The 13,457-nt window shown below is 41.6% G+C and overlaps 1 protein-coding gene across 1 annotated transcript in view; it reads left to right on the top strand.

Annotated features, from left to right (window-relative positions):
* The window catches only part of RAD17 (RAD17 checkpoint clamp loader component), a 21,643-nt gene that overhangs the window by 6,766 nt on the left and 1,420 nt on the right, over positions 1–13,457 (top strand). The window contains exons 3-17 of the mRNA XM_008637454.2: positions 643–647; positions 1,927–2,210; positions 2,892–2,975; positions 3,666–3,822; positions 4,299–4,435; positions 5,550–5,602; positions 5,696–5,821; positions 5,907–5,976; positions 6,578–6,689; positions 8,696–8,890; positions 9,336–9,421; positions 9,728–9,874; positions 10,301–10,447; positions 11,220–11,340; positions 12,182–12,239. Of these exons, the coding sequence (XP_008635676.2) occupies positions 643–647; positions 1,927–2,210; positions 2,892–2,975; positions 3,666–3,822; positions 4,299–4,435; positions 5,550–5,602; positions 5,696–5,821; positions 5,907–5,976; positions 6,578–6,689; positions 8,696–8,890; positions 9,336–9,421; positions 9,728–9,874; positions 10,301–10,447; positions 11,220–11,340; positions 12,182–12,239 (1,782 nt within the window). The remainder of the gene's footprint in view (positions 1–642; positions 648–1,926; positions 2,211–2,891; positions 2,976–3,665; positions 3,823–4,298; positions 4,436–5,549; positions 5,603–5,695; positions 5,822–5,906; positions 5,977–6,577; positions 6,690–8,695; positions 8,891–9,335; positions 9,422–9,727; positions 9,875–10,300; positions 10,448–11,219; positions 11,341–12,181; positions 12,240–13,457) is intronic.

Genomic DNA, 13,457 nt, shown 5'->3' with positions numbered 1-13,457 from the left:
GGTGCAGCGGCCGCTGCTTTCTGCCGGCTGCTGAGGCGTCGCGGGCACAGTGGGAGCTTCTGACAAAGTTTATCAGTTTATCCCGTTGAGCCACAAAGTGCAGAAGGGACCCCAAGACCTCCCACAAACCTGCAAACCGCCCCCAGACCCTCCCCGGAGAGGAGCCCGGGTGCACCCGGACCCGAGGCCAGCCCCAGCGCTGGTCCGTGGGTCACGGCTCCGCGACTGAGCCCGTCCTGTAACTGAGCCTTACACAGCTGTGTCCTGCACGGTTAAGGACGCCAAACCAGGTCTATTCATGCAAATGTAGTTAATGATGATCAGACAAAGAGATCTTAATCAGAATTATTCACTACGCAGAACAGGGACTCTAAGCACTGCTACAGTTCACTGTGAAGCAATTGTTGAAATATGAATATAATTAATATTATGTGAGCAGTGGAAATAGGAATCAAAGGCTGGCCTCAATGATCTTGGAGGTCTTTTCCAGCCTTAATGATTCTGTGAATCTGAATTTTGAAGTAATTGTATTAAAGCCAGCAGAAACAATTACTGAATAGAGATTGATGCTACTCACACCGACTGTGGGCATTTGGCTGAGCCTCAAGCAGTGACCTTGAGATCACATCGTCCCCACTCCAGGGCGGAATCCCCACACCCCCCAGGAAGGGAAATGTCAGGAGACGCTGCTGTTAGCATTTGGGACGGGGCTTTTCTAGTCTGAGGTGCTGCCCCCTCAGTCAGCTGTGCCCAGGCTGTGCCCAGGCTGTGCCAGCTCTGCAGCTCTGCAGAAGTTCTCAGTGCTGTCACTCAGTTGTTCCTTTCTTTGGGGGTTTTTCCAGCTCTGCCACAGCTTCAGCTCCCCTCTCAGGACACTGAACTTTGGGATGGAGGAGTCAGGCTGGTTTCAGCACTATGCACCCCAAAAACTGTGTGACCCCCCCTTCTGCATTCCCCCCCGGGGCTTTGCAAACAGGGCCTTGCTGGAGTTGTTTGAGCCCATTCCAGGCAGAGCCTCCTGCTGCAGCCAGCTGTCGGGCAGTGTCCTGTCTGTCAGCACTGTGCTGTGTTGGTTTATGAGGTGTGTAAGCTGTAGGATTTCACGGCCATTTTTGGGGATGTTGTGTCTGTTCTGTCACTCACGTTTCCACCAAGGGGTGTTGGCATCCAGCCTGTGAACCCTGCACCGAGGGGCTGCCATGTGGCCCCTGTGGTGTTATTTGGGCCTCTGAGAAGTTGCAGTGGCAGGCGAGGCTGCAGCCCTGTCCCAGGGGGTGTTCCTCAAATCCAGAGTTAAACACTGGTGCTGTTAGCAGCGCTGTTCCTCATCACTGGCATGGGCTCTGGTTCAGCCCAAGCTGCCCACTGCAGCAAACACTCCCTGATTTTACTGTGCTGCCTCAATAACTGTTCTCTGTGTCTAACTTTTAAACACAAATGGTTGCGTTGTAAATATTTTTTTAAAAGGGGGAAAAAGTGCCACATACTGAAAACTACACAGAGACAGTGTGAATATGACCTTGATGTAAAAGTGGTCTGAGTAAGCTGATGCTGCTTTTTCGTTCTTTTTTAATTCTTTAGGTTGGATGTGTGTTTGTGGAGTTCTCAACTTGTTCTGATGTGCCAGTTTGTTGCAAAATACTCCTGGCACAGTGATGCAGCTGTTTTTTTAATACAGAAGAGTCACAGAATCCCAGACCAGTTGTAGTTGGAAGGCCCATAGAACCATCCAGTGCCACCCCCTCCCATGGGCAGGGACAGCTTCCACTAGACCAGGTTTCTCCCAGCCCCTTCCAGCCTGGCCTTGGACTCTCCCAGGGATGGGGAAGTGCACACTCCATAAAAATCTCCCATTTCCTAGAAGCAGCTGTGCCCAGCTAAGGGGAGGAGAGCACAGCATTGCTACCACAGCGTTTGTGTTTCCTCAGGTGACGGATTGGCTGGAACATCCATCTGATGACTTCTTTGGAAGCACAGGTGTTCCCCCTTGTGCAGTTCCTGTGAAGCCGCTGAAAGGCAGCTCTGGCAGAGGCCGTGGGCAGAAGCAGAAGGACCTGAGCCCTGTGCCAGAGAACAGCAAAGCCAAAGCTCCTCCCCGGAAACGAGCGAAGCCGTGTGCCGTAGATCTGCCCCGTGCCACGTCCAGGCAGAACCGGAGCCGGGCCCAGGATGAGCTGCCCTGGGTGGAGAGATACAAACCTGAAACTCAGGTGTGAGAGCTCCTCCGAGTGCCAGTGTAGCAGTGACATCATAGGGACACGTTGCGCTCCTGTCCTAACCTGCACGGGCCAGGCTCTCACCAGACCCTGTTTGGGTAAAGCACAGGGGTTCTGGGTCAGGGATTCACTGCCAGCCAGTGCACAAAGCACACTCCAGCGAGCTCTTGATCTGTAGCAGACACATGTTCCCACAGGCTTCCTGAGGAGGAAAAGCTGCTGAGGAGATGTTGTTTCCTGTCACTTGCAAACTTTTGAACCTGTTACTGAATTCCAGACACATCTGATAATTCCAAGCACTGGGAAAACCCAGCTGTGTGGGATTTGCAGAAGTTCCAAAAACCTCTGCAGTGTTAGAGTAATAAAAGTCAAAAGGACCAGCCTCAGCGATAGCTATGGAATATCCTGACACTGACAAGATTGTAGTGTTATTACTTAAAGAATAATAAATAGCTCATTATTTCCTGACTACAAGGAATGGAAAACTGATTGTTTGAGGAAACAGGTTGAGATGATGATCCTTACCTGTGGCATTGCTTCTGCAGAGCACACACGTAACTGGAACACATACCAACGTGTCCGTTGATATTTTAGTCAGCATTTATTCTATTCTCTATTTTTAGTAGAAACCAAGAGTTTCATTTATAACTTTCACATATTTTAACCTTGTTTCAGAATGACCTCGCTGTGCAAAAAAAGAAGATTGAGGAAGTTGAAACCTGGTTAAAAACACATATATTTCAGAGGCAGACAAAGCAGGTAAAGTTGCTAAAATCAACAGCTGGAGGTACCAAACCATACAAGTGAGCTGGATGTAATTTCAAGTTCAGAGAAAAACCTCACCTTAGAGAGGCAGTGATTGTGTATCTTCTGCATTGTAAGAAAAACTCTTAAGAACATAGGTTAGAGCTTGTAACATTTGTTTTGGGCTTATGCTCCTAAGAGGTGGATTCTGACTTTCCTCAGAAATGTTATTTTCTGGCATCCAGTCAAAAATCACAACTCTTCAGTATGTACTTGAAGCTGCATTTTATCTCTCCCAGGTTAATTTTTAAGTCTCGTGACACATTTCCAGTTGCACTGCGCTGGTGTAACAGGATGTTTTTAATCTTTATTGGTAAGAGGCATTCTTAGACACAAATTGCCAGCCTTGCCTAGTGTTTTCCAGAGCTGGTTCTCCAGTTCCCTGTCTGCTGTGTGGCAGTCACATGCAGTTTATGTACCAGAGGCATTAGGAACAGAGCAAGGCTCTCAGAGTCCTGGCCTCGTTCTCTCTGTCCGAGTACTCAGCAGGTAAATTAACAGCTCAAAATGTATGACTGGGGTTTCTCTGGGAGAGAGGATCATTACCAGAGAAACTATAGGAGAAATTCAACCAATATTCATCTTCAGCCAACTGTCAGCCTTTATTTATCACATTTGTGATTATGTTTTGTATCTCTGTGTCAGGGTGGCTCTGTCCTGCTGCTGACTGGCCCTCCTGGCTGTGGAAAAACTGCAACTCTGCGAATTCTAGCTAAAGATCTTGGCCTTCAGGTGCAAGAATGGACCAATCCACTCTCTTTAGACTTTACAAAGGAAGACTTGAGAAGTATGTTTGACCATGGTAAGTATGTTGGGGTTTTTTATCTTTTTTTTTCCCTTCCAGTTACTTTAGTGGGTTTTCTATCTTGTATTTTTGCTTCTTTTCTGTCTGTCACGTATGAAATCAGATCCACATCCATGTAAGTCAATTCCTTAGTGTTTAATGAGAATCCTTCTGTTGCTTTTTTCTGGAAAGGGATTTAGGTTTATTACAGTGTTCAGTCCAAAATAATTGATGATCCAGATCAGTATAGGGAGCTCTATATAGCCTGGACATAATTTGAACCAAATAAATGAAAAGAGGTAAGTGTCTTTGTCTGAGTCCTCAATTGAATTACACCCCTTTAAAAATTCTGCTGTGCTTGTCACATGTTTGCCAAAGGGCTTGTTCATTGCTGCTGTCAGAAAATAGCACGGGTGGGTATTAGTTCATGTGGGTATTTATATTTTACTTGGTATAATATAGAATACATATTTTTAATTAGTTTTCTTTTTCAGACTCAAATTTTCATACGTTTCCGAGTCAGGCCCAAGCAGCTCTCTTTCAAGATTTTCTATTAAGAGCAAATAAGTATAACAAACTTCAGATGCTTGGGGAGTCCTCAGAAAATGATAAAAAGCTTATTCTTATTGAAGTAAGTGAAAACTTGTGAAAAGTTATGTTGAAAACAGTACCTTTTGTTGTAATATTTACATGCTAACTAGCTTCAGATGCTGGGTTGGTGTTTCCCTAAGTTGTCTGTTTTACTGCAGATGAGGTCTTCATTACTTTTTGGGTCTCTGCAGCAGTCTAGAGCCACGTCCTACCTGTAGTTATGCCACAGAAGCAAGTAGTCAGGCAGAAATGGGAGTCTGGTTTGAGCACAGAAATATGTAACAGTATCAAAAAGTAGATCAAACAATATTGAGAAGTCATTCCCATGTTCCTGGATGATAAAGTTTCTAGAAATACATATATATATATGTTTAAACAGAAAGAGTGGAAAAACCACCACTATTCCTGTTGTTTAATGATGCAGGAGAGTGTAGGAAACACATGAGAATGACCACAAGCAGAAACAGTTGAAATTTAGCACTTACTCCTGGTCTTAAACAGGTGGTGGTGTTTAGGGCAGAGGTGTGAACTGAGGGCTTGTGGGCAGCTGCAGGACAAGGCTTTATTGGTACTTGTGTACAAGTGTGTTTCAATAGCAATTTCTTTCGGAACTTTTCAATTCTTCACCTAAGAGAAGCTTTAGAAATTGATAGTCAGGTTGTCTGTAAACTTTTAAGACCAAAACAGGCAGAAATTCTAGCAGGGTAAAGTGATGCATTGTAGAATTTAGGAAGCAGAGGCTCGTGTGACTTGTCTTTATAAAGTCGCCTTCTTGAGTGGGTCCTGTCAGACCTCACATGGGTATCCTGCCCTCTTCCCCAGCAGAGCTGCTTCCTGGAGTGTTTGTCCTCCGGGTTAAACCCTTGCTCACAGGCAGTGTGACACCCAAGGCTGTGTCTTAGAAAACTGAGACAGAAAGAAAATATTTCTTTTTAGGTGATCATTTTCCATAGTGAGACATACTGTGCCAAATGTGGGTTTGTTTCCCCCTGCTGCTCCTCTGACTGTGTCCAGTGTCAGCTGTGTTAAAATGTAGTTTACAGCAAGCAAACCAGGAATTAAAAATGCGTGGCTATGCAGTGTGCTGTGACAGTCAGTCTGTGGAAGAGTATTTACATCTGAATATAATGACAGCAGCTCTTTGTTTTGCACAGGATATTCCTAACCAATTCTACCGAGAGCCTGGCAGTCTACATGACATCCTCAGGTCGGTGGCAAATAAGCTGTTAATTATCAGCTTTAGCCACTTGCAGTAAGCTGGAGTTTGATTTTCATCACATTTTGTTGTTCTGCAATTCAGGAGGTTCGTTCGTACAAGTAGGTGCCCCCTTGTCTTCATAATCTCAGATAACTTCAGTGGAGACAGCAGCCAGAGGTCACTATTCCCCACGGAAATTGTAGAGGAGCTGTGTATATTCAATATTAGGTAAGATCTTTTACCTCATTAAAGCGTGCTTCGAATAATTGAGAGGTTAGAAACTAAGTAATTTTTTTTTAATGAACTTTGACAGTTTCAAGCCTGTTGCACAGACAAATATGATGAAAGTTCTTAATCGAATAGCTGCAGCCGAAGCCAGTATGGTAAGTTGTCAAAGTTCATAACTTCTGTGCAGTGCTAGGACCAAAAGACTGCACACTTTTATGTCTGAAATATGTTATTTTTGTTACTGTATTTGATTTTTGATAGCAGAGCCCCACATCTCCCCAAAAAAAACCATTTTCACCAGGGCAACAAAAAGCAAGGAACAAGCTTAGTTTCACTTGACCTGTGGTCCCAGTCTACAAAGTTACTTCTGAAAATCACTGTGCTTATTACAGTAACTATATAAATGAAACAAACAATAGGAAGAGACATAATCTTTCTTGTATCCAGCAAGGCCAGAAGAAGTCATGAACCTGAATCCTGTATTACTCCTGAACTGTTTTGATTACAAGCAAGTATCATATTGGGTGACACCTGGCAAAGAGTTATGTGCATTTTTTCTCTTTAATATTGTTACATAAATTGTGACAGTGTGCTTAAATGGATTAAGTTTTTTAAAGTCTGCAGTATGACGTAGTTTGAGCACATGGTGGGTACACAGTGTCTGTTTATGGTGTGTGTCAGGTGGATTGTCATAGCCATGTTCAAATACTCCTTTTCCTGCTCTTCTATTGTTTTGAGTGCTGTTTTTCCTTGTAGAACAGAGAGAAGAATTACACCCTTGATAGAACTTCTCTGGAGTTGCTTTGCAGAGGTTGTTCAGGTGACATAAGAAGTGCAATAAACAGCCTTCAGTTTTCCTCTATGAAAGGTAAAAAACTGTGGCTTTGTTAAGTGAAGTGGTATTTTGACCATTTCTGCTGAAAACATGTTCTGTTCACAGTTGCAGCACAGCTGGGTGAGTTGCATAAACATTCTTGACACGCTTCTGTGGAGCAGGAACAAACACAGGCTGTGTCGGGGCATGAGTGGGTCTCAGCTGTTGCAGGCTGGGGTTAAACCATGACATGTATGCATATGCTGATGTAATTTAGTGAAATACCCTCTTTTCTCCCTGCTGTCTTTGCTATTTGTTTGCTGCTCAAAGGTTTAATGATGCAACCTTAGTTCGAAAGGGATACTTTTCATTGCGTGGTTGTTGCATTTCCTAAACTGATCATTTTACAAGCATTTTACATCTCAGTAATTGTTAAGGAAATGATGTATGCAAGTTGCATTTGTAAAAGGAGTACTCTGGCTTGTGTTGTTCATTCTAAGGACTGTGAAATGGTGACATCATTTGCATTCAGCTTAGAACTAAGGAAACAGACTCATCAATTGTCTTCTGCTTTGTGAGGTAGAGCTAGCAATGATACGGTTTCTGGCACACATTTTTTCCTTCTCATTTGCTTTGCAAACAGAAAATGTGCTCATGGAATACAAGATTAAAGGTAGTTTCGAGCCCATTTCTTAAGAGGGAGTGTTGTACTTTGAGTTTTAGAGTATATTGAAATTAGCTGGGCAATGTTAGTTAAATTACACACAGCAGAGAATAAAGTTTCTACATTTAACTTGCAGACATTGAAGGCCAAATATTCTGATGATGTTTTCAGCTATACCAAGCTTGGATTGTTCTGTGTTAATGAGAAAACGAGAGGATTGCTCTCAGTGGGATGATTATGCCATTAGTAAGAATGAATAGTAGATTGGTGATATCTGAGGAAAGCATGCAGTATCTCACTGCTGGACACATCCCCGAGACAATCAAAATAGTCTTAAAATAACTAGTTTGTGTAATTTTTAATAAGTTACCTTAGAAATGTAAAACCATGAGAGTTAGAACTTGGGAGAGAACAGAGATGTATGACTTTGGAGCTTCTTGTGTGTGGACTATTGGAATCATATACTGAAGTGACACTGATTATTCTCCTCTCACATTTTCTCTAACATTGAGAAGGTGCTTGAACAGAACACCTTTAGTTGTGCAGGTATTTCAGTGAGGTGAGTGACTGGTAGCCAGTGATACTTAAACAGGTGTGGGAGACACCCAATCTCCTTGTTGCAGCATGCAGCATTTGTTTTTATGTGTGTAAGGTTTGTTTCTTCATGTGTGTATCTATGTAAGCACAATTGATACATTCACTTTGTAACACTATTAATGGGTAAAATAGATCCATGGTAATTGTGGGAGAAAAGAAAAATACCTAAAGGATAAATTCTTACCTCAATAAGGAACATTCAAATGCCACAAAATCAAACTGTGGGTGAAGATTTCCAAGTTTATTAACTTAGAGTAGAATAAGTTTTATTTCATGAGGCTCATAACTTTGTGAAAGATAGTAGGCAGTTGGAAGAATGACCTAAATGAAAGGGTTTCTTTGCCACTTTCAGGGAGGTTATTGTACAGATAATGCCAGTAGAAGACAAATTGATACGTAAACAGGATGTAACTGAAATATAATTTAAATATATTTGTACTTGTGCTTTATAAACATGAAATTCTAAACATGGTCAAGTGGGGAATGTATCAAAAGTGGAAGGGATAAGCCTGAATGCTTTTTTCAAAGACAGCTGTTTATTGTTCAGAAAAGTACTTGGTACCTCAGCTGTGGCTTAAAGGACAGAAGTGGAATGAAGATAATGAATGATGCTAATTTGGGTGACTGGGTTGTGTTCCTAATAAATGAGTTTTCTCATAGTGCTCCCATTTATATAACCTGTTCTGTTCCTTTCATAATTACTGTTTGTTCACACAGAACTTCAGCAGTACCAACATAATAGAAAACTTCTGCAGAATCATGTACTCTCTCTTGAATTTATTTTTTATTTTATTGGTAGACTGGTCATTGGAGAAAGAATTTTGGTCAAAGAAGAAGAAGAGCTCCACAATAAAATGTGAGGAAGCAGGAGTATCCAAAGTACAAAAGAAAAGTAGACATGATACCTCAGAAGACCAAGAGATACAAGCTATTGGTGGCAAAGATGCATCCATCTTTCTTTTCCATGCTCTGGGGAAAATAATTTATTGCAAAAGTAAGAAAACTTTGACTTGTTCTCCCCTTCAGTGGGCAAAGCATGTCAGCTGCTAATGGCTGGAGTTGCTAAAGTAAGGCTTTGGATGGCCTCTGTCTGGGATGTTTGGTCAATAACAACCGTATAAACTCAGCTGAATCGGGGTCCCTTGTGCCACTGGCTGTGCACATTTTGGTAGTAATTCACAATACTGGCTCCAAAACCAACTGAGGAGAAGTAGTGAGGGGAGTGAATACAAAAATAATTCGATTAGATTTGTTACATGAAACTTAATGCAACTAATTGTGTGCTGATGGCTGTGTAGTATTTACTATAATAATTAAGTACCTGTGCCTGTCCCAGAGCTTTCTGGGAATGGAAAATGCTATAATTTAGCTGCTGGTGGGGCTGACAGTTGCCAACAACGTTTCTGAACATAAGGACTAAAGACTGCAATCTTTTGCAGGAGAAGCAGTGTCAGAAGCAGAGTCCCCTCAGCTGCCTGGTCACCTGTCCAAACACCATCGGGACACCTTGCTCATTCAGCCTGAGGTACTCCTGCAATGGCTCCATGAGTTCAGCTGGGTTTGAAACAAACCAAGACTGCTAAGTGATTGGTGCAAATTCTCAGTCACATTGGTTCTGTTACTGATCTCAGTTGGTGTGCATTCAGTCTGTCTGAGTTACAGAATAACTCATTTGGAAGGGACCACTGGGGCAAACCAGCTCCTTGTTGTGTCTGGGCACCACGGCACAGACCATGTGTTCCAGCTCCCTGACCGAGATGTCACAGCTTTTTATACACAGGATCCTGCTCCTTATCCACTTGTAAAATCTGAACTTTTCTTCTTCTAACAGGGTATTGTGGAAAAATCACATAAGTCTGGAAGCATATTCAATCTCTACCTTCACCAGAACTATGTGGACTTTTTTTCTGATATAGATGATGTGGTGAGAGCCAGTGAATATTTGAGCACTGCTGATGTCCTTTGTAGTAACTGGAGTGTAAGTGTCGTCTTTTAATAGGCACAGACTTGGTTTTAAGTACTTTAACATTGAGCCTCTTGACTTTTTACTGCATTTTTGAATGTTTGCTGCAAACTTAGGGTGTGAATGACATGAATTATTAATGAATGCTAAAGTACATCAGTTGCAGAAGAGATGCAGAGCCAACGTTTTGTCCAGCTTCTGTCAGTGTTTATTATGGTGGGTTGTAGTGTTTGTAGGACACTCTATGAAGAATTTTGAGTAGAATATGTTTGTGCTAAGAAGGAATCAAGCTGTTTCTTTTTTGCTCAGCTGCTTTGAATAAAAGTTCTGCAGTAATCTAAACTTTAAAATGCTGTGCATGTTGTGCCACTGCAGTTAGTGAGTGTGTTTCAGTGCAGATGAGCTGCCTCAAGCTCACACAAGGCCCAATTTCTCTCTTAGACACGGCTTGTGATGGAGAACTACAGTGCCTCTGTGGCTACCCGAGGGGTCATCCACTCCAACACATCCAGAGCCTTTGCCCACCAGCAGGGGGGAATGGGGTTCCGACCCTTACATAAACCCCAGTGGTTTTTGATCAGTAAAAAGGTAAAATCTTGATTTTTTTTTTTTTTTGGTTTTGGTTTGGTTTGGTTTGGTTTTGTTTTTAGGGTTTTTTTTCCTAAGGTGTGACTATTGAGTATAGTATAGATGAAATTTGATCACAAGTGCTAAACTTGTCAAATATCCTATTTCGATGTAATCTGCTTCTAAAAAGCACTTGCTAGAAGAGCAGTTTGCATCACTCCTTTAATGTAAAAATAAATTGGAGGCCTCTGACAAAGTCTGATTCCTGTGTCCAAGCTGGCATGCTCCTGGGAGAGTCTTAATCCTAAATTAAGAGAGACAGTTGGCATTGAAATACTGTTCAGTATTTCTAGAATTGATTTCCTGTGTGAGTTTGGTGCAGTTTGAAGCACACTGAACAGTTGTATAAGTGTAAGACATTTCTGCTGTTGTGGTTTATGTGTTTATCAGAAATAGCTCGTTCGGCAGGTCTTGGCATTTTGTTACATTTGAACTAACATGTTGGCAAAAAGCATTGGCCTGGATGGGTTGGGAATTCAGTAATCAAGGAATAATTTTTAAAAAATATTTTTAATGCCCAGTAAAAGACAGAGTTGAAGGATTCTACCATTTTTATGATTGGTATATGTTAACTGCTTATCTTTCCTTTTGGTCTCATTTCTCCTACACAAGTAGCTTGTGTGTAGTCATCCTGTAGCAGGCAGGAAGAAAGTCTGTGTGTTACAGTACAGAGCATCTGCATTAATAATGGTTTACCAGGTTTTTTACTTGTGTTCCCCCCCAACTCTTACAGTATCAGGAAAATTGCCTTGCTGCAAAATCTCTGTTTTCAAGCTTCTGTTTACCACCTGAGTGCCTTCAGACAGAGCTGCTGCCTTACCTTGCTATGTTAACAAACCCGATGAGAAACCAAGGTAAGATGGGTGTAACTCTTGATCTTGGACTCTTTTGACAGTTGCAACATACTGACAAATTTCATAAGCCAGAAGGTCAGTACTGTTTGTGCTTTTGCCTCAGTGTGATCAATTCCCATGGTAAATGTTATGTAGGTGATGCCCAAAGATGCCCAAAATTAAAGCTGCCCTGGTAGGTTGGTCCAACTGCAGTGATTAAGTTGCTCTCTAGGCTTAGGGCTTTTATTATATTTGCCAGAGGATTTGATGAGAAGGGTTTTGGAAACCTAATAAGCAATATTGACTAGATCTTCATTGCTTACTGATACCTTTCCTGTAACATCAACAGACTTAGAACACCTCAAAAAGCCTTTCACAAATAAAAGAAGCAAAATTCATGTCTGCAGTGCATGAAAAAAAAGTTAAATCTTCTGAGATAATACATTAGCAAACAGTTCATGCAGAAAAATTTACTTTGTGTGTTACATAATGCAAAAATTGGTATTTAGATAGCTGGGTCACTTATGCTGTTGTTAATTGTCTCTAATAAAAAGCATCATCTCTTAACTAAGGCCTTGACATCAGGTGAATTTTGTAGGCTGTGGAATAATAGCTCTACATGGTAAATACACAGGATGAATGTCAGGAATCTGGGATTTTGTGTGTAGGCCATCTGTAAATATGTTGTAGTAAACTGTAACAGTTTGGGGGAAAAAAGTTACATGCGCAGTGTTTTGGTATCTAAAATATTTCAAATATATACAGGAATACTCGACTGAGGTCATTGTTTATTTGCCAGTATGTTCAACTGTCTGTTCACAATGATCTGCCTAATACGATACTGGTGGTTCTTTGTTCCTAGCTCAGATTGCTTTTATCCAAGACGTGGGGAGGCTGCCACTGAAAAGACATTTTGGGAGGTAAGCTGAACTTCTGTCTGGACTTAAATAAAGTAAGACTTTATATATATGTCATATATGAAGGAGAAGATAACCCTTTCATCACATATCTCTGTGATGTGACATTCCCTCAGCATGATAATTTTCCCGGTTTTCCAGTTCAAATCTGTTTATCATTACAATATTGTAGCAGTGTTTCTACTCAGGTCTTGCTCTTAATCCTTGTTTAGCTTTCTTTTCCATTGTATCAAATATTAGCTCTGTCCTAGACATCTGTTTCTCTAGCACATGATCTGAATAAAACATTTTCTTTACTATTAAAGACATCTCTGTGAGAATAGAAGTGAATTGATGCAAAGAGATTAGTGCCTTTTGCCTGTTGTCTAATATGAGACAAAACAATCTGGAAGTTTGATAGGACATTCTGTGTTCACCTGAGTATTAGAAGGTAAGAAAGAAAGTGCAGTGGGGAATTGTTCTTACTTCCTTTGAAGAAGCTGTATCCCTGTAGAAAGACAAAGTATTTTTAAAAGTTCATTTAGGACTTATTTAATCTAAAATTAGATAGCTGCACTGGTTTTATTTTGTAGAAGTTTTGCCTGTGAGGCTGCTTAGGATAAACCTTTGTTCAGCATGCATGGGTTGTAGTCAGGCTGTAGCTACTGAATACTGAAAACCCAGGTTTTCTGTCCTGTGAGACTGCAGTGCCCTCCTGAGAGGCTGCGTGTGCAGGCTCAGGGGTGACATGGCATGAGGTGCTCTGTTGTGAATCAGAGACTTCATTTACCCCAGCAGAGCCTCAGTTACACTTCTATAGCTGTGATACCTCTGGAATTTAAAAAGCTTTTTAATTGCTCTGTTTCTAGAAAAGAATCATGTTCACAGCTGCAGTGAGACAGACTTTCATCTCCTGACCAGGACAGAGTTTGTTGATGCATCTGACAGAGCATCTCCTACTCGTCCCTGGTGTTGCTGCTGAGTGTAACTGTGAATTTCCAGGCTGTATTTCCAAGAGCCATCCTGTTCCCCAGCTGTTGTATTAAGCCATTTTGGTTGCTGATCAGGGAGGAAGGAGAGTATATTTCTTTGTAATCCCCCTGGTCTGAGCCACAAGGTGTGGAGCTTCTCAAATTAATTGTAACTTCCTTTTTTTTAAGTTTCCCTGCAGCGTACCTGTGAATACTGACATTTTGTATCTGCATTAATAAGTTGATGGGGTGTTACTGAACGTCTGTTCTG

Source organism: Corvus brachyrhynchos, unplaced genomic scaffold (assembly GCF_000691975.1).
Source record: "Corvus brachyrhynchos isolate BGI_N302 unplaced genomic scaffold, ASM69197v1 scaffold1097, whole genome shotgun sequence".
Lineage (NCBI taxonomy): Eukaryota > Metazoa > Chordata > Aves > Passeriformes > Corvidae > Corvus > Corvus brachyrhynchos.
The sequence above is the reverse complement of the archived record's forward strand: the minus strand, read 5'-3'. Positions and strand labels throughout refer to the sequence as shown.